Source organism: Anomaloglossus baeobatrachus, chromosome 1, assembly GCF_048569485.1.
Source record: "Anomaloglossus baeobatrachus isolate aAnoBae1 chromosome 1, aAnoBae1.hap1, whole genome shotgun sequence".
Taxonomy (NCBI): Eukaryota; Metazoa; Chordata; class Amphibia; order Anura; family Aromobatidae; genus Anomaloglossus; species Anomaloglossus baeobatrachus.
In genome coordinates, this window is record NC_134353.1 from 782161951 (window position 1) to 782182760 (window position 20810).

Below are 20810 nucleotides of genomic sequence, written 5' to 3' on the forward strand. Positions count from 1 at the left end.
AGGATCATCCTTAAAATTTCACCCAAAAGACAAATATCTATATCTTTTTTTAAGTAGTGTATATATACACCCCACACAACTAGTGCAAAAGGCAAAAAGAAGGGAATTTTGTTTACTTACCGTAAATTCCTTTTCTTCTAGCTCCAATTGGGAGACCCAGACAATTGGGTGTATAGCTATTGCCTCCGGAGGCCACACAAAGTATTACACTTAAAAGTGTAAGGCCCCTCCCCTTCTGGCTATACACCCCCAGTGGGATCACTGGCTCACCAGTTTTAGTGCCAAAGCAAGAAGGAGGAAAGCCAATAACTGGTTTAAAGACCAATTCAATCCGAGGAAACATCGGAGAACTGAACCATACCACATGAACAACATGTGTACCCGAAAAAACAGAAAAACCCCGAGAAAACAGGGCGGGTGCTGGGTCTCCCAATTGGAGCTAGAAGAAAAGGAATTTACGGTAAGTAAACAAAATTCCCTTCTTCTTTTTCGTTCCTAATTGGGAGACCCAGACAATTGGGACGTCCAAAAGCAGTCCCTGGGTGGGTAAAAGAATACCTCGTGATAGGGCCGTCAAACAGCCCTTTCCTACAGGTGGGCAATCGCCGCCTGAAGGACTTATCTACCTAGGCTGGCGTCTGCCGAAGCGTAGGCATGCACCTGAAAATGCTTGGTAAAAGTATGCAGACTCAATCAGGTAGGTGCCTGACACACCTGCTGAGCCGTAGCCTGGTGCCGTAATGCCCAGGATGCACCCACGGCTCTGGTAGAATGGGCCTTCAGCCTTGAGAGAACCAGAAGCCCAGTAGAACTGTAGGTTTCAAGAATTGGTTCCTCGATCCCCCGAGCCAGGGTGGATTCAGAAGCTTGCGACTGTTTACGCCGACCAGCGACAAGGACAAAGAGTGCATCCGGGTGGCGCAGGAGCGCCATGCGGGAAGTAGAACCTGAGTGCTCTCACCAGAACCAACAGATGCAAATCCTTCTGAAATTGATGGACTGGACGAGGACACAAAGAAGGTGAGGTGATATCCTGATTGATATGAAAGTGGGATACCACCTTAGGGAGAAATTCCGGAATCGGACGCAGAACTACCCTGTCCTGGTGAAGGACCAGGAAGGGAGATTTGTATGAGAGCGTTGCTAGCTCGGAAACTCTCCTAAGAGACGAGACCGTTACTAGAAGGCCACTTCCCGAGAAAAGCGGGAAGGGAGACCTCTTTCAAAGGCTCGAAAGGCGGCATCTGGAGAGCAATTAGAACCTTGTTCAGATCCCAGGGCTCTAACGGCCGCTTGTACGGAGTGCTGAGACGACAAACTCCCCGTAGGAACGTGCGTACCTGAGGAAGTCGTTTCCGAAAAAATACAGATAGCGCTGAGACTTGTCCCTAAAGGGAACTGAGCGACAACCCTTTTTCCAACCTAGATTGCAGGAAGGAAGGAAACATAGACGATGCAACCGGCCAGGGAGAAACACCCTGCGCCGAGCACCGAGATAAGAATATCTTCCACGTCCTGTGGTCAATCTTGGCGGACGTTGGTATGCTAGCCTGTCTCATGGTGGCAACCACGTCCTGAGGTAATCCTGACGACACTAGGTTCCAGGACTCAATGCCACACCATCAGGTTGAGGGCCGTAGAATTCAAATGGAAGAATGGCCCTTGAGACAGCCAGTCTGATTGGTCTGGTAGTGCCCCCGGTTAGCCTACCGTGAGGCACCACAGAACCGGGAACCACAACATCCTCGGCCAATCTGTAGCGACGAGGATGGCGCGGCCGCAGTCGGTCCTGATCTAGCGCAGCACTCTGGGCAACAATGCCAGAGGTGGCACATAAGGTAGCTGGAACTGCGACCAATGCTGAACTAAGGCGTCTGCCGCCAGAGCTCGATGAGTGTGAAACCGTGCCATGAAGCTGGCACATTGATGTTGTGCCGTGACGCCATTAGATCGACGTCCGGCCTCTGTCAGCGGCGCCAGATCTCCTGAAACCCGTCCGGGTGAAGAGACCATACCCTTTCGGCCACACCCCGGCGACTTAGGAAGTCAGCTTCCTAGTTTTCCACGCCTGGGATGTGAACTGTGGATATGGTGGATGCCGTGTCTTCCACCCACATCAGAACCTGCCGGACTTCCTGGAAGGCTTGCCGGTTGCGCGTTCTTCCTTGGTGGTTGATGTATGCCACCGCTGTGGAGTTGTCCGACTGAAGTCGGATTTGCTTGCTGTCCAGCTGCTGTTGGAAGGTTTGTAGGGCAAGATACACTGCTCTGTGTTCAAGAACATTGATCTGAAGGGTGGACTCTTGCTGAGTCCACGTACCCTGAGCGCTGTGGTGGAGAAAAACTGCTCCCCACCCTGATAGACTCGCGTCTGTCGTAACTATCGCCCAGGATGGGGATAGGAAGGACCTTCTTTTTGACCATGAGGTGGGAAGAAGCCACCACCGTAGAGATTCCTTGGCCGCCTGAGAAAGAAAGACGACTGTTGAGGGAGGTCGACTCCCCGTCCCATTGGCGGAGAATGTCACATTGTAGTGGACGCAGATGAAACTGCGCGAAAAGAACTGCCTCCATTGCTACCATCTTACGTAGGAAGTGCATGAGGCGTCTCAATGTGTGCGACTGGTTCTTAAAGAAGAGATTGCAGCCCGTAGAGAATGCTGTTTGTCTAGCGGAAGCTTCACTATCGCTGAGAGAGTATGAAACTCCATGCCTAGATATGTTAGCGATAGGGTCGGGGTCGGATCTGACTTCAAAAAGTTGATGATCCACCCAAAACTCTAGAGAGTCTCCAGCGCAACGTTCGGGCAGTGTCGGCATGTGTCCTAAGAGAGTGCCTTGACAAGTAGATCGTCTAAATATGGGATCACAGAGTGACCCTGAGAGTGCAGGACTGTGACTACTGCTGCCCTGACCTTGGCGAAGACCAGTGGGACTGTCGCTAGCCGGAAGGTAGAGCTACGAACAGAAGGTGTTCGTCTCCTATAACGAAGCGTAGAAACGCTAGTGCTCTGGATCAATCGGCACGTGTGGATAAGCATCCTTGATGCCTAATGATGCTAGGAAATCTCCTTGGGACATTGAGGCGATGACATGGCGGAGGGATTCCATCCGGAACCGCCTGGTGTCCACGAGCTTGCTGAGCAGTTTTAGATCCAGAACGGGACGGAACGGCCCGTTCTTATAGGCACCGCAAATAATTTGGGGTAAAAACCGTGACCTTGTTCCTGAAGAGGAACGGGGGTCATCACTCTTTCTGCCTATAGAGTGCACCCTGTTTGCAGAAGAGCAGCGGCTCGGCCGGGAGGTGGAGAAGTTCTGAAGAATCGAGTTGGAGGACGAGAAGTGAGCTCTATCCTGTACCCGTGAGACAGAATGTCTCACACCCAACGGTCATTGACCTATGGCAGCTAAATATCGCCAAGGCGGGTGAGCCTGCTACCGACCGAGGATGCGGAGAGAGGAGGCCGCAAGTCATGAGGAAGCCGCCTTGGAAGCGGGTTTTCAGACTGTCTCTTTTTTGGGCGTGACTGAGCCCGCCAAGAATCTGAGCTCCTCTGATCCTTTTGAGTCCACATTGGACGAGGAAAAATGGGACCTGCCCGAGCCTCGAAAAGACCGAAACCACGACTGCCTCCTGCTCTGTTGGAGTTTGTTGTGTCCGGGCTGAGGAAAGGATGAATCCTTACCCCTGGACTGTTTAATGGTTACATCCAAACGCTCACCAAACAGTCGGTCAGCAGAAAAAGGCAACTGGTTAAGCAACCTTTTTTGGAAGCAGAATCTGCCTTCCATTCACTTAACGAGCAGACCAGGCTCTGCTTAAAAACACGGAGCAGCGGAGGCTACTGCCGTACGGTTCGCAGAGTCTAGGGCAACCTGAATCGCGTAAGAAACAAATGCAGACATTTGAGAGGTTAAGGATGCCACCTGCGGCACAGATGTACGTGTAACCGTGTCAATCTGTGTAAGACAAGCTGAAATAGCTTGGAGTGCCCCAAGGGTGAGAATGCTGGAGCCAACGGTGCGCCGACAGTCTCATAGATGGATTTAGACCAGAGATCCATCTGTCTGTCAGTGGCATCTTTAAGTGCAGCTCCATCTCCCACTGCAACTATGGATCTAGCTACAAGCCTGGAGATTGGAGGATGCCGCTTGGGACACTGGGTCCAGTCCTTGACCACGTCAGGGGGCAGGGATAACGTGTATCCTAAGCCGTTTGGAGAAGCGCATATCTGGATAAGTGTGGTGTTCCTGGACTGCCTCTCTGAAGGCAGAGTGGTCCAGAAAAATACGTGAAGCTGACTCCTCCACTGGAGGAGCTGGGTGAGAAATAACCAACATTCTATTGATGGACGCTATAAGATTATTCACTATGGCGTCACCATTAGGTGTATCCAGATTGAGAGCGGTCTCAGGATCAGAATCCTGAGCCGCTACTTCCGCCTCATTACACAGAGAGTCCTTCTGCTAGGACCCTGATGAAACCGAGGGCCGCTCATAGTGAGCCCGCTTAGGCTGTCTGGGACTGACGTCTGTGCAAAGCCGTGACTCTGGGATGCGTGTGACATTCCCGGAGCTGTTAGTTGTTCACACTGAGGGGGGCCATGGATCAATGATTCAACAGTGCCCATGTTGTGAGAGACATGTCCGGACTGCTAGGCTTCTAGTATCATAGCCATAGTCTCAGAAAATCTGTCAGTAAATACTGCAGACACCGTCCTCATCCTCTGGCCATTAGCAGAGACTCCGGCTGAGTTGGATATAATGGGGGTCTATGTAACCTGCCGGCCGTATAGCCGTACATGCTGTACCGGCTGCATAGAAAAACATGTGGTTCTGCACCTTTGTTTTACACAGAGAATATGCTGATAACTCCTCCGCACAATCCAGGAGGGTATATACAACGTGCGACCAAACAGTGCAATGTATATAGTACAAGCATATCTATAAGTGCACTTCTGCACTAGTGGGGTTAGCACCACAGGTGCTGCTTAACGCCTGTTGCAGCGATTGTGTGACTATCAGAATGCCAGGGTCTTCCACACTTGTCTCTGTATCGTACAGAAACTGACACTAATGGCTGCCGGCGTCCTTGTAGAGAAGGAAGCCGTGGGCGTGCCTGAGAAAGTGCGGGAATCCGGTTTCACAGTGCACACAGTGAGAGGGGTGGAGTATGCAAAACATACTCCAGCTCTCAGCGCTGCTGTGCTATGCAGCGTCACGCCCCTACCCTGACTGTCAGGCCTGTGGGCGGTAACGAAGGGAGACTAGGCCCAGAAGCCGGGGACTCGAGTTAATAAGCGCGGCCGGCATATCAGTGCTGGCCGGCGCGGAAGTCCCCGGCGCACCACAAATCCCAGCGGCGCCTTAAATAAAAATGGCAGCGGCGGTTAGCGCAGTAGTCACCCAATACACTAACACACCCAGCAACGCTGTGGTGTGCGATGGCACTAGTGCGGACAGCGCCGCTGTCCCTGGCGCACTAACACACCCAGCAGTGCTGCCGTGTGTCTGCGCGGTCCCCACAGGGACACAGAGTACCTCCATGTAGCAGGGCCATGTCCCTGAAGATACTCCGCTCCATGTCCAGCAGATACCAGGGGCTGTGGATGGAGCACGGTCTCAGTGCCTGGAGACCGATAGAATCCCACTTCACCCAGAGCCCTGTAAAAAGGGATGGGGAAGGAAGCAGCATGTGGGCTCCAGCCTCCGTACCCGCAATGGGTACCTCAACCTTAACAAACACCTCCGACATGAAGTGGGGTGAGAAGGGAGCATGCTGGGAGCCCTGTATGGGCCCTCTTTTCTTCCATCCGACATAGTCAGCAGCTGCTGCTGACTAAACAGTGGAGCTATGCGTGGATGTGTTGCCTCCTTCGCACAAAGCACAAAACTGGTGAGCCAGTGATCCCACTGGGGGTGTATAGCCAGAAGGGGAGGGGCCTTACACTTTTAAGTGTAATACTTTGTGTGGCCTCCGGAGGCAATAGCTATACACCCAATTGTCTGGGTCTCCCAATTAGGAGCGAAAAAGAAAAAGAACAAAAAAAACCCCACAACAACGGAAACTTGTCTGTTTGGGACTCTTGAATGAAAGAAATAGATGCTATCTGCACGTCATCCAACTGGTGTTTTTTCATGATTAATTGGTAGGACAAACTTAGCATTTTTTTTTTTGCACGAGAAAAATGAATGCTGCATTGATGGTAAAATTTAAAAAATGGATGAGAATTGGATCCAGCACACCAAGAAACGATTTTTCTTGTATAACCAAAAAAGGGGGAAACGAAAGGCTGTCTAAATGAGTCTTAATGTCAACAGTTTCAGAAATGTATAATGTATGTTTTGTGGGCGCATTTCTAGACTTCGAGTAAAACATCCAATAGTTAAGCATTACCTTTCTAAAGCAGCTCTCCTCTTTTCCACAAATTCATTGGATGAAGAATCTTCCTTTCCCACTTTAACTTTAGTCATGCCTTTAAAAATAAATATATTAAATAACTAAAATACCAAAAGAATACTCAAATCTGTATTACTTTTCTGAAGGGGCTGATATCATCGCTCATAATTCTGCAAAACCGCTGCGTACAGACAATTATTCAACATGAATTTACATGTGATGTGATTGGCCAATTCTAACCCCAACCTCAGCCCTAATTATAAGAGGGTGGTCACCCTTATGCAACCGCATTATTTTAGCTTTATTTTTAATTCCTCCCTTCTTCACCCCAATTAAAAGTAAGCTTGTAAGTGGTGGTGTGGAAAAAAAAAAAAAAAAAAGATTCCCTATCCACCTATCCTCTCACTAGCAAGAGGGGTGGTAACATAGTGGAAAGTTCCTATAGCTTCTTTGGGGGCGCTGTAAGCTGTACAGGGGAAATATGACCGTAACAGCTTGTGATCCTTCTTCATGTCACTTGCAGTCTTTTCTGCAATCAACACCAGTCACAGAACCAGAAAGTAAAAAAAAAAAAAAAAAAAAAAAAGTTTTCCGACTTCAAAACAAGTGCAGAACAGCAAATACTGCTCCTAAATCCAGGTCTTATTTGAAGTCAAAGGGGGGCACTATCAGTGTGAGACCATTAACCACCTCATCCCCAGGCAATTTTCCGTTTTGTTTTTTTTTTTGCTCACCTTCTTCCGAGAACTGGTACTTTTTTATTTTCCCATCAATTTTGCCATATGAGGGCTTATTTTTTGAGGGACGAGTTGTACCTTTGAATTAAATCCTTAAATTTACCATATAGGGTACTGGAAAACAGCATAAAAATTCCAAGTGCGGAAAAATTGCAAAAAAAGTGCAATTTCACAATTCTTTTGGGGATATTTTATTCACAGTGTTCACTATATAGTAAAACTGACGTGTCTGTGTGATGCCTCGGGTCGGTACGAGTTCATAGACACGAAACATGTATATGTTTACTTTAAGGGGTTAAAAAATTCCGAACTTTGTGGGGGGGGGGGGGGGGGGGAGACTTTTTGTGCTATATTCCGAAACCCGTAGCGCTCTCATTTTTCAATGATCTGGGGCTCACTGAATGCTTTTTTTTGCGTCATGAACTGAGGTTTTTAACAGAACCATTTTTGCACAGCTGCTACATTTTGATTCCCGGTTGTTGCATTTTGCACAAAATTTGGAGTGACCAAAAAAAACGTAATTCTGTTTGAAATTTTTTTTGCCGCTACACCTTTTACCGATCAGATTAATTTATTTTATATTTTGATAGATAAGGTGTTTCTGAACATTGCAATATCAAATGTGTGTGCATTTTTTAACCCTTTAATTTTCAATGAGGCGAATGGAGGGTGATTTGAACATTTAGGTTTTTTATTTAATTTAAAAAAAAAAAACCTTATTTTACTAGTCCCCCAGTGGGGCTACAAGGATCAGCAGTCAGATCGCTTGTGCATTTCTGTTGATCAGAGCTGCATCGCTCTGATCTGTGGAAATGCTGCTCTTCTCTACCAGTCAGCGCTCTCCCAGCTGTAAGAGGAAGTGACTTACAATAGCTACAGGAGTCATCACATTACCCTGTGCTACTATGGCAACCATCGGCTCCACGGGATTTCTGAAAATCCAATTAGTGTTTCCAAAGCAAGAAAGAAGGGAATTTTGTTTACTTACCGTAAATTCCTTTTCTTCTAGCTCCAATTGGGAGACCCAGACAGTGGGTGTATAGCTACTGCCCTCTGGAGGCCGCACAAAGAACTACACTTAAAAGTGTAAGGCCCCTCCCCTTCTGGCTATACACCCTCCCGTAGGAGTACAGATTCCTCAGTTTTAGTACCAAAGCAAGAAGGAGGAAAGCCAATAACAGTTTCAAAAACAAATTCAATCCGATAACATGATCGGAGAACTTAAGAAACAACATGAACAACATGTGCACCCGAAAAACGAAACCCTAAGAACAAATAGGGCGGGTGCTGGGTCTCCCAATTGGAGCTAGAAGAAAAGGAATTTACGGTAAGTAAACAAAATTCCCTTCTTCTTTTTCGCTCCTAATTGGGAGACCCAGACAGTGGGACGTCCAAAAGCAGTCCCTGGGTGGGTAAAAAGATACCACATGAACGGGCTGTCAAACAGCCTCTTCCTACAGGTGGGCCACCGCCGCCTGAAGGACCTGTCTACCTAGGCTGGCATCTGCCGAAGCGTAGGTATGCACTTGATAGTGTTTGGTAAACGTGTGCAGACTCGACCAGGTAGCCGCTTGGCACACTTGCTGAGCCGTAGCCTGATGCCGCAATGCCCAGGACGCACCCACGGCTCTGGTAGAATGGGCCTTCAGTCCAGATGGAATCGGAAGCCCAGCAGAACGGTATGTGTGAAGAATTGGTTCCTTGATCCACCGCGCCAGGGTGGATTTGGAAGCTTGCGATCCCTTATGCTGACCAGCGACTAGGACAAAGAGCGCATCAGAACGGCGTAGAGCCGCCGTGCGAGAAATGTAAATCCTGAGTGCTCTCACCAGGTCCAACAGATGTAAACCCTTTTCAAATTGGTGAACTGGATGCGGACACAAAGATGGTAAAGTGATATCCTGATTGAGATGAAAGGAAGAAACCACCTTGGGAGAAAACTCTGGAATTGGACGCAGTACTACCTTGTCTTGGTGAAACACCAGGAAGGGAGATTTGCAAGATAACGCCGCTAGCTCGGACACTCTTCGAAGAGACGTGACCGCCACAAGAAAAACTACCTTTTGTGAAAGCCGAGAAAGGGGAACCTCTTTCAAAGGCTCGAAAGGCGGCTTCTGGAGAGCAATGAGAACCTTGTTCAGATCCCAGGGTTCCAATGGCCGTCTGTAAGGAGGAACGATATGACAAACTCCTTGGAGAAACGTGCGTACTTTAGAAAGCTGTGCCAAGCGCTTCTGAAAGAATACGGATAGCGCGGAGACTTGACCCTTAAGAGAGCTAAGCGACAAACCTTTTTCCAACCCAGACTGCAGGAAGGAAAGAAAAGTTGGCAATGCAAATGGCCAGGGAGAAAACCCTTGAGCCACGCACCACGCTAAGAATATCTTCCACGTTCTGTGATAGATCTTAGCTGAGGATGGTTTTCTAGCCTGTCTCATTGTGGCAACAACTTCATGAGATAAACCTGAGGCCGCTAGGATCCAGGACTCAATGGCCACACAGTCAGGTTCAGGGCCGCAGAATTCAGATGGCAAAAAGGCCCTTGAGACAGCAAATCTGGACGGTCTGGTAGTGTCCACGGTTGGCCTACCGTGAGATGCCACAGATCCGGGTACCACGACCTTCTTGGCCAATCTGGAGCGACGAGTATGGCTCGATGGCAGTCGGACCTGATTTTCCGGAGAACTCTGGGTAACAATGCTAGAGGTGGGAACACATAGGGGAGTCGGAATTGCGACCAATCCTGAACCAAGGCGTCTGCCGCCAGTGCTCGGTGATCGTGAGACCGTGCCATGAAAACTGGGACCTTGTTGTTGTGTCGTGACGCCATCAGATCGACGTCCGGCGTCCCCCAGCGGCAACAGATCTGCTGAAACACGTCCGGGTGAAGGGACCATTCTCCTGCGTCCATGCCCTGGCGACTGAGAAAGTCTGCTTCCCAGTTTTCCACGCCTGGGATGTGAACTGCGGATATGGTGGACGCTCTGCTTTCCACCCACGTCAAAATCCGTTGGACTTCTTGAAAGGCTTGGCGACTGCGTGTTCCCCCTTGGTGGTTGATGTACGCCACCGCCGTGGAATTGTCCGACTGAATCCGAATCTGTTTGCCTTCCAGCCATTGTTGGAAGGCTCGCAGGGCAAGATAGATTGCTCTGATTTCCAGAACATTGATCTGCAGGGAGGACTCTTCCAGAGTCCACATCCCCTGAGCCCTGTGGTGGAGATACACCGCTCCCCACCCTGATAGGCTCGCATCCGTCGTGACCACTGCCCAGGACGGGGGAAGGAACGACTTTCCCTGTGACAATGAGGTGGGGAGAAGCCACCAACGCAGAGAGTCCTTGGCAGTCTGAGAGAGGGAGACAGTCCTGTCGAGGGACGTCGATTTCCCGTCCCATTGGCGTAGAATGTCCCATTGTAGAGGGCGCAGATGAAACTGCGCGAACGGGACTGCCTCCATTGCTGCTACCATCTTTCCTAGGAAATGCATGAGGCGCCTCAGTGAGTGCGACTGGCTCTGAAGGAGAGATTGCACTCCAGTCCGCAGCGAGCACTGCTTGTCCAGTGGAAGCTTCACTATCGCTGAGAGAGTATGAAACTCCATGCCAAGATAAGTCAGAGATTGGGTCGGGGTTAGATGAGACTTTGGAAAGTTGATAATCCACCCGAAACTCTGGAGGGTGTCTAGTGCCACCTTCAGACTGTGTTGGCATGCCTCTTGAGAGGGTGCCTTTATAAGCAGGTCGTCTAGATACGGGATGACCGAGTGACCCTGCGAGTGCAGAACAGCTACTACTGCTGCCATGACCTTGGTGAAGACCCGGGGGGCTGTTGCCAGACCGAAAGGTAACGCCACGAACTGCAGGTGTTCGTCGTGTATGACGAAGCGTAGGAAACGCTGATGCTCTGGTGCGATCGGCACGTGGAGATACGCATCTTTGATATCTATTGATGCTAGAAAATCTCCTTGAGACATTGAGGCTATGACGGAGCGTAGGGATTCCATCCGGAACCTCCTGACTTTTACGTGTCTGTTGAGCAACTTTAGATCCAGGACGGGCCGATACGATCCGTCCTTTTTTGGGACCACAAACAGATTGGAGTAAAAACCGTGACCTTGTTCCTGAAGAGGGACGGAGGTCACCACTCCTTCCGCTTTTAGAGCGGCCACCGCCTGCAACAGAGCATCGGCTCGGTCTGGTGGGGGAGAAGTTCTGAAGAAACGAGTTGGCGGACGAGAACTGAACTCTATCCTGTACCCGTGAGACAGAATATCCCTCACCCAACGGTCTTTGACGTGTGACAGCCAGATGTCGCCAAAGTGGGAAAGCCTCCCACCGACCGCGGGTGTGGGAATCGGAGACCTCAAGTCAGGAGGACGCCGTTTTGGCAACGGTTCCTCCGGCTGCCCTTTTTGGGCGTGACTGAGACCTCCAAGAATCTGAGCGTCTCTGGTCCTTTTGAGTCTTTTTTGACGATGCGAATTGGGACCTGCCCGGTCCTCGAAAGGACCGATAACCAGACTGACCCTTCCTCTGTTGGGGTCTGTTTTGTCTGTGTTGCGGTAAGGATGAGTCCTTACCCTTGGAGTGTTTGATGATTTCATCCAAACGCTCTCCAAACAATCGGTCACGAGAAAAAGGCAAATTGGTTAAGCACTTCTTGGAATGAGAATCTGCTTTCCAATGTCTCAACCACAGGGCCCTACGCAAAACAACGGAGTTGGCTGACGCCACTGCCGTGCGGCTTGTAGCGTCAAGAACAGCATTAATCGCGTACGACGCGAATGCCGCCATTTGCGAGGTCAATGGTGCTACCTGCGGGGCAAATGCACGTGTGACTGAGTCGACTCGCGCAAGCCCGGCTGAGATAGCTTGGAGTGCCCATACGGCCGCAAAAGAAGGCGCTAATGACGCTCCAATCGCTTCATAGATGGATTTCAGCCAGAGCTCCATCTGCCTGTCAGTGGCATCTTTAAGTGCCGCTCCATCTTCAACTGCAACCAAGGATCTAGCTGCAAGCCTGGAAATTGGAGGATCCACTTTTGGACACTGGGTCCAACCCTTGACCACCTCAGGGGGAAAAGGATAGCGTGTATCTTTAAGCCGTTTAGGAAAACGCCTTTCAGGATAAGCGTGGGGTTTCTGGATTGCGTCTCTAAAGTCAGCGTGGTCCAGAAAAGTGCTTAAAGTACGCTTAGGGTATCTGAAATGGATTCTCTCATGCTGCGAAGCTGACTCCTCCACAAGAGGAGCTGGTGGGGAAATATTTAACATCTTATTGATGTTAAATATAAGATCATTAACTATGGCGTCACCCTCTGGTGTATCTAGATTGAGAGCGGTCCCAGGATCAGAATCCTGATCAGTTACGTCCGCCTCATCACCCATAGATTCATCTCGCTGGGATCCTGACCATTGAGATGAATGTGAAGGCCCGTCATAGCGAGCCCGCTTAGGCTGCCCGGGGCCATCGTCCGAGTCAGAGTCTTCACCCTGAGGTGTATATGCCCGTCCCGGAGCTTGGAGCTGAGGGGGACCAGGGGGCAATGATTGCACAGTGTCCGTGGCCTGAAGTACAGGCCTAGCTCGCAATGTGTCAAGAATTTGTGACATAGTGAGAGACATTCTGTCAGCAAAAGCTGCAAACTCAGTGCCTGTCACCTGGACAGCATTCACAGGTGGTACACCCTGGGTCACGTCCAGCAGAGGCCCCGGCTGTGCAAGCGCCGCAGGGGCCGAGCACTGCACACAATGGGGGTCCGTGGAGCCTGCCGGTAGAAAAGTCCCACATGCGGTGCAGGAAGCATATAATGTCTGTGCCTTGGCACCCTTGCGTTTTGCGGACGACATGCTGCTGGCTCTCTGAATGTGAGAGAGTCTATAGCCAAAGGGCGACCAGCGCTATGTAATACCAAGTATTTGTAGCAACAAAATACTAAGAATAATACTGGCACAAGAGGGGGCTTACCGCCCGCTGAAAAGCGGGTAAGAGGCTGCAGATTCCTTGTCTGGGTCTCCCCGGCTCCCCTCTGCAGCTCAGCGTGTCAGCAGGAATGGCTGCCGGCGTCTGTGGAGAGGGGCGGTCCGTGGGAGTTCCCAAACAAAAGTGCGGGAAACAGTGTCCCCTCTGTGCCTACTGTGAGGGCTGGAGTATGTAAAAACGACTCCAGCCCTCAGCGCTGATGCACTGGCCAGCGTCCCGCCCCTCTCCTGACTGGCAGGTCTGGGGGCGGGAACGAACGGGAGCAGGCCGCAAAAGCCGGGGACTCGAGTTATCAGCGCGGCCGCCGTAAAAGCGCGGGCCGCGCTGAAGTCCCCGGCGCACCACAAGTGCCAGCCGCGCCGCAGTCCCAGCGGCCGGCATGACCGATTTCTAGATGTGGCCAGCGTCCCGCCCCTCTCCTGACTGGCAGGTCCGGGGGCGGGAACGAACGGAAGCAGGCCGCAAAAGCCGGGGACTCGAGTTATCAGCGCGGCCGCCGTAAAAGCGCGGGCCGCGCTGAAGTCCCCGGCGCACCACAAGTGCCAGCCGCGCCGCAGTCCCAGCGGCCGGCGCGACCAATTCCTGGAAGTGTGCCTGCTTCAGCTAAGCTGAATGAGGCCATGGCACAAGCGCCGTAGCGCTGATGTCCCCCGGCGCACTACAACACCCAGCATGCTGCGGTGTGAGCGCCAAATGCACGGGGACACAGAGTACCTTGAGGATGCAGGGCCATGTCCCTGATGTACTCCGCTCCATCCAGCATCTTCTCCAGGGGCTGTAGATGGAGCACGGTCTCAGTGCCTGGAGACCAGTAAATCCCACTTCACCCAGAGCCCTGTAAAAAGGGATGGGGAAGGAATCAGCATGTGGGCTCCTGCCGCCGTACCCGCAATGGGTACCTCAACCTTACAAACACCTCCGACATACAGTGGGGTGAGAAGGGAGCATGCTGGGAGCCCTGTTTATGGGCCCTCTTTTCTTCCATCCGACATAGTCAGCAGCTGCTGCTGACTAAAAACAATGGAGCTATGCGTGCGTGTCTGACCTCCTTGCGCACAAAGCTAAAACTGAGGAATCTGTACTCCTACGGGAGGGTGTATAGCCAGAAGGGGAGGGGCCTTACACTTTTAAGTGTAGTTCTTTGTGCGGCCTCCAGAGGGCAGTAGCTATACACCCACTGTCTGGGTCTCCCAATTAGGAGCGAAAAAGAAAATAAATGTTACAGGAGGGGATTGGGGGATGGGGTGTTAGGGGCAATAATGGTCCATTCGGGGAACTTTCATTCATCTCAACTTATGACATGTGGTGACATTGGGCGGCGATATCCACAGTTAATAACTCTTCCCTCAATAAGATGCAGAATTTCCTCTCCTTGTCCATGGATAGTTCAGGATGTGAGTGAAGAGTCGCTGAAGTGAGAGGCCCTCACTGCTGAATATTTGTTGCAGTACATGGCTTGTCCTCCAGGGCCCCTTCTGGCACAGTCTGTGCTCCCGTGGCTTGCATATCTGTCGGTGCCACCCTCTTTCCACCTCTAGGCTGTGGAACTCAGACCGTTTAAACTCAGGGTCATCCTGTTTTTGCACTGGCATAGGTTCTCCAGATATTGGGCCAGAGGGTTGTTCTTCGGCTGTGACCAGCAGATTGTTAGTTTCTGTGAGTTCTCTAGTTCACTCTTCCATCCCTTCATGTATTGCATATTGCAGCTCTCTTGAGATACCGTATTTTTCGGACCATAAGACACACTTTTTTCCCCCAAATGTTGGGGGAAAGTGGGGGGTGCGTCTAATGGTCTGAATGTAGGGCTGCGGGGAATGAGGGTGCTGCGGTGGAGCAGGTCATCGGGGGCACGAGCAGGCTGTGGCAGCGCCTGCCGTGACTACGTGGGCCCGCTCATTACATATGCACGCCCATCCTCCCGTCCATCTCACCAGCGCTGAAGCCGGGGCTGATAGGTGGGCGGGATGATGGGCGGGGACACGCGCATAATTAACAGCTGGCCGTGATCACCCCTGGCAACTACAGCCTGGAGTGATCATACTCGGCTGTATTCACTGCTCCCCGCGCATCATCATCAGCGCGGGAGGCAGTGAATCAATGTACTCACCGTTCCCCTGCAGCATCGCGATGTCCTCCAGTCTGCCTGCCGCGCTGTGTGGACTGGAGACTAACGGTGCTCACAGCGATGACGTCATCGCTGTGCGCACGTGTGTCTTCACAGCCGCGCCGGCAGACTGGAGGACAATACATCGCAGTGCTGCAGGGAACGTGGCCGGCTCAACACAGCACTGCCGGCACAGACAGGAGGAGGAGCGACGCTGCGTAGAACGAGGAAAGGTGAGTGAAAACGTTTATTTTTTTGTGTGTCGCAGGATGGGGGTATTTGAGCAGGATGATGGGGGTATATGAACAGGATGATGGCATATAGCAGGATGATGAAGGTATATGAGAAGGATGATGGGACCATATACCAGGATGATGGGAGTAAATGAGCAGGATGATGGGGCCATATACCAGGATGATGGCATATAGCAGGATGATGGGGGTTATAAGAGCAGGATGATGGGGGTATAAGAGCAGGATGGGGCCATATACCAGGATGATGGGGTATATGAGCAGGATGATGGGGCCATATGAGCAGGATGATGGGGCCATATGAGCAGGATGATGGGGGTATATGAGCAGGATGATGGGGGTATATGAGCAGGCTGATGGGGGTATATGAGCAGGCTGATGGGGGTATATGAGCAGGCTGATGGGGGTATATGAGCAGGATGATGGGGGTATATGAGCAGGATGATGGGGGTATATGAGCAGGATGATGGGGGTATATGAGCAGGATGATGGGGGTATATGAGCAGGATGACGGGGGTATATGAGCAGGATGATGGGGGTATATGAGCAGGATGATGGGGGTATATGAGCAGGATGATGGGGGTATATGAGCAGGATGATGGGGGTATATGAGCAGGATGATGGGGGTATATGAGCAGGATGATGGGGGTATATGAGCAGGATGATGGGGGTATATGAGCAGGATGATGGGGGTATATGAGCAGGATGATGGGGGTATATGAGCAGATGATGGGGGTATATGAGCAGGATGATGGGGGTATATGAGCAGGATGATGGGGGTATATGAGCAGGATGATGGGGGTATATGAGCAGGATGGGAGCACATACCAGAATGCAGTATATAGCAAGATGGGGCTATACCAGGATGAGGGACATAAATATATATACACACAAGGCAGGAGGATCATTACCAGGATGGGGTACCTTAGTAGAGAATTTGGGGATATTACCCCCATAACAGTGTCAGCAGCAGATCCTCGCCCCATAACAGTGTGTCATGACCACATTTTTTGCTTAAAATTGTATTTTCCTATTTTCCTTCTCTAAAACCAGGGTGCGTCTTATGGTCCGGTGCGTCATAGTCCGAAAAATACGGTACCCTTTATTTGGGCTTTTGCTAGCGTGTTTTGGCAACTTTACTGTACTGGCTGCCGGGGTTCCTAGCTTGCTCTGGCTCAGCAGGGCTTTATGATGGTAGGAGCTGGGGTTGCTGTTCTGTATGTGTGCCTCGTGTGATAGCACTCTTGTGTATAGTGAGCCATAAAGAGAATTGGCCCAGCTCTGCCCAACAAACTATGTTCGAGGTGCTGCAATGGACTTGGAGGAGATATTTGCGGAACGCCAGGTGTAAGACTTTGGCTGGGCTGCCCCGTCTAGTATGCGTAGGTCGCTGGGCCCCATACCCGCTGTCAAATATCTTGAGTCAGACTTTCACCAGTGGTTTGAGGTGATATAGTGGTCTTCTGACGGCATAGAAGGTTCTGCATGCTTTTCCTTTTAGGACCTCTGCTGCTTGCTTGAAGCTCCCAGTTTGGCTTAAAGGGAACCTGTCACCACTTTTTTGGCCTATAAGCTGCAGCCACCACCACCGGGCTCTTATATACAGCATTCTAACATGCTGTATATAAGAACCCAGGCCGCTGTGAGAAGATAAATAACACTTTATAATACCTTATCTAACAGTCGCGCGGTTGGCCATATGGGAGTCTCCGTTGTCCGGTGCCGCCACTTTGGCCATCTTTGTTCTCCTTCTCTAGCCATGGTGCATGACGCGTCAGACGTCATACACACTCACTGGCATGCAGGTTCTGGGCAGGGCAGATCAAAGTATTGTAGTGCGCCTGCGCAGGACCGGTGAGTGTCTATGACGTAGACGCGTCATGCACACATGCTTCAGAAAGAGGATGAAAATGGTCGAAAGAGGCGGCGCCGGCACCGGAGACGCCCATATGGCTACACCGCGCGACCGCGACTGAGGGATGAAGCAGAGGAGGATTTCATAGCTACTGCAAGTCCATTTATGTAAATTATGAATAGACTTGGGCTCAGGCTGCAGCTTTGTCTGACACCATGGCCGTCTGGGAGAAAGCCATCCTCTTCCCTTTCACGCTGCAACAGTTCTCAGTGCTATCACGTCATAGGTACTGTTGCAGATCCCTTAAGGAATTCAAGGAACATGAATATCAGACGGTGAAACGCTGGTCACCAGGCACTCCAGGTTATCGGTCTGATTGCTGGGACCCCTGTAGCTATTCAACTCCGGTTTTCCTGCTGCAGCATGAATTAGCAGTAGAATAAGATGGTCTAAATTATTGGATACTTTCCAAGTCTCACCTGATAAACACCAAAATTTTAGAGGGGAAACGCATCAGGATGGGCAAATTTGTTCCAGCAGATAAGTAACTGGGATTTTTTTTTTTACCGATATATATGCTCTGTTATGTACAAGTGTGGGATCAATCTTTGACCATACATATTTATATCATAATATTACATATGACATTCATTTAGCACTTTTTTGCACTTGGTGGTAGTGGTGGTATCAGATTTATCCTTGACAGTAGAGGCAGAAGACAGGTGGATCCAGCATCTGCTTTATTGAAAATAATTAAAAACGTGAAAAAAACCCATGACTATAATGTAAGTCAAGCAGATGGCCATCTACGCGTTTCAAACATGTAAACTGTTTGGAATCAGGATTACGAACAAATTTACCTGTTTGAAACGTGTAGACGGACATCTGGTCTACTTTCATTATTGTCTTTTTTTTTTTCACGTTTTTAATTATTTTCAATAAAGCCATGTTTTAATCTTATAAAGTGGATGCTGGATCCACCTTTCTTCTGCCTCAAGTTTTCACCTGGTTGCCCGCCAAGTTTCCGGGCACCGCACCTAAATTCAACAGTCTGGTGAGTGGTTCAACTTTTCACGGTTATCCTTGATAGTAGTAGGGGCTTTGAGGGTCAGACGCCGAGGAGCGGTGGCACCCAATACAGTAAGGTGACAACCTCCGCTGACAGGCAGGGACAAGTGTAGGGATTTTTTAGGTCCCTGTTCCTAAAAACATTTTACTATCTGTCAGCTATCATTTAAATAGGAGCTATACTGCACACGCTCATCTTACCCACTACCCAAACTAATACCTCACTGTTTTTCACCACTATATGACATTTGTCTGGCACTTTATTACATGGATATTTTTCTATATGGTTTTAATCAAAATTTTTTTTATATTTAGAGGAGTAAAATTAAATTGGTATTAGGGGCTCTTTCTTTGGCTTTTGTATGTTAGTCCTCTATAGGTCAGATCCCTATGGTTATAGTAGTACTGCCATGGTATATAGGATGTTATTAAAGTCATTCACTGCCAGGTTGACCCCTTGCTGATTTGATGTCTAGGGTCTTGTGTTAAAGTTTACAAGTAGTTCTTGATTCTCAGTTCTGTTGGGCATGTTTGTGTATTCAGTGGCTAACTTTAGGCCACTTGAAGGATGATGGCATGTGGTGGAGACTTGTCAGGTGGAGCTTTTCTGTAGGTGGCTGGTCTGTGGATCTCATGTACATCTATTAGACATTTATGTGGCTGGGATATGCCATCAGTGTTCATTATACTGTGTAAAAGAGAAAGGTGACATTAAAGGCCCAGTCACACACAACGACTTACCAGCGATTCCAAAAACGATGCGACCCGATAGGGATCGCTGGTAAGTCGCTGGTAAGTCGCTGGGAGGTCGCTGGGAGGTCGCAGGTGAGATGTCATAGTCAGATCTTACCAGCGATGCAGGAACAATACAGGTCGCAGCAGCGACCTGTATAACGATCTCAGCAGTCACTGTGACCCTGTCACACAGTGTCAAACACAGCGATGTGTCCTGCCCAGCAGGACATCGCCTTTGAAGAAAATGGCCTGGACCATTCTGCAACGACTAGAGATCTCACAGCAGGGGCCTGATCGCTGGTAGGTGTCACACAACGAGATCGCTAACGAGATCGCTACTGCGTCACCAAACTGTGACTCAGCAACGATCTCGCTAGCGATCTCGTTATGTGTGACGGTACCTTAAGACTTCAGCTACGGTCAGCTCAGAGGCAGCATGCCCAACCATTGGCTATAGCAGACCGGTCATGAGACTTTTACAAGTGCTCTGATCTAGAGGTTAGTGGGGGTTATAAAAAGGTAGCCAGTTAATTTCTAAAGCAAAAAGAAAAATAGACGTGACTATGAAGTAGGAAGGTTAAAAGAGGAATTAAAAAAATCTATTCCATTGCAGAGGACGAGTGCAGATCATTGCCCAGTATCATCCGCCTTGTTGGGGTTTTGTTTTCCCGAGGCCGGAGGTACAGTAATTCTGGGCTGACTATTCTCTGTAAATAAAGCAATGTTACAAGCAGGGCTCAGCTTCCTGCAGCTTCTTCCTTTTCCTTTTAAGTGACTTGTGTGTAATGCTGGCTTGTCCATGGCTTTTTATAACCTCACGCATTGTTTAAACTGCTTATCTCTAGCCCGTGATGACCTGCTTCCTGAGTGCGAGAGAAATGCCATTTCTACAGAAACTCGACTTCCAAAAATTACTCAGAATTATACTGTAGGTTTATAAAACCCTTCATCTCCATGGAAAAACATAAGTGATCCTGCAAAGTCAACACAACCTTACCTACAATACTCTTCTCTGGAGCCGGAGGCACAATATATCCAAAGTGCATGTATTTTGTAGCCAATTTACTATGCAGGCCGAGGAAATCACTAAACCTTCTCTTCACGGAGAACTCGTTCTTGTTGAACATCGAGAGAGACGTCTAGAAGGATTAAAAGCATAATATTGTCAGATCGAGATGTCCCTACAGAATGGTATTTAATATTTACAGAAATGATCTCAATGCAGCGGAGCCATCTGAGGTTAGGTCTGTGGTGCCTATTACTTTAGCCACCTCTCCTCGACTTGTGCAGAACTGATGATGGTTATTCCCCAGCTCTCCAATGTCATACACTACCTCGTATGTAACAATTATGTTACCAAGCAGATTCTGCCATGTCAGGAAATAACAGAGCCGCTTTCCAAAACAGAACCTTAAAAAGGAGTATTCCCATCTCCAGGATCCTATCCCAATATGTAGTAGGTGTAATATTAGCAAATACCTCCAATAAGAAGAAGGGAATTTTGTTTACTTACCGTAAATTCCTTTTCTTCTAGCTCCTATTGGGAGACCCAGACAATTGACAATTGGGTGTATAGCTTCTGCCTCTGGAGGCCACACAAAGTAATTACACTTTAAAAAGTGTAACCCCTCCCCTCTGCTATACACCCTCCCGTGCATCACGGGCCCCTCAG

At 49.7% G+C, this 20810-nt stretch overlaps 1 protein-coding gene across 1 annotated transcript in view; it reads right to left on the bottom strand.

The window, feature by feature from the left end:
* Positions 1-20810, bottom strand: part of SNX2 (sorting nexin 2) — a 93900-nt gene that overhangs the window by 17271 nt on the left and 55819 nt on the right. Inside the window, exons 6-7 of the mRNA XM_075324935.1 lie at positions 20136-20277; positions 6401-6479 (exon numbers count right to left, since the gene is read on the bottom strand). Of these exons, the coding sequence (XP_075181050.1) occupies positions 6401-6479; positions 20136-20277 (221 nt within the window). The remainder of the gene's footprint in view (positions 1-6400; positions 6480-20135; positions 20278-20810) is intronic.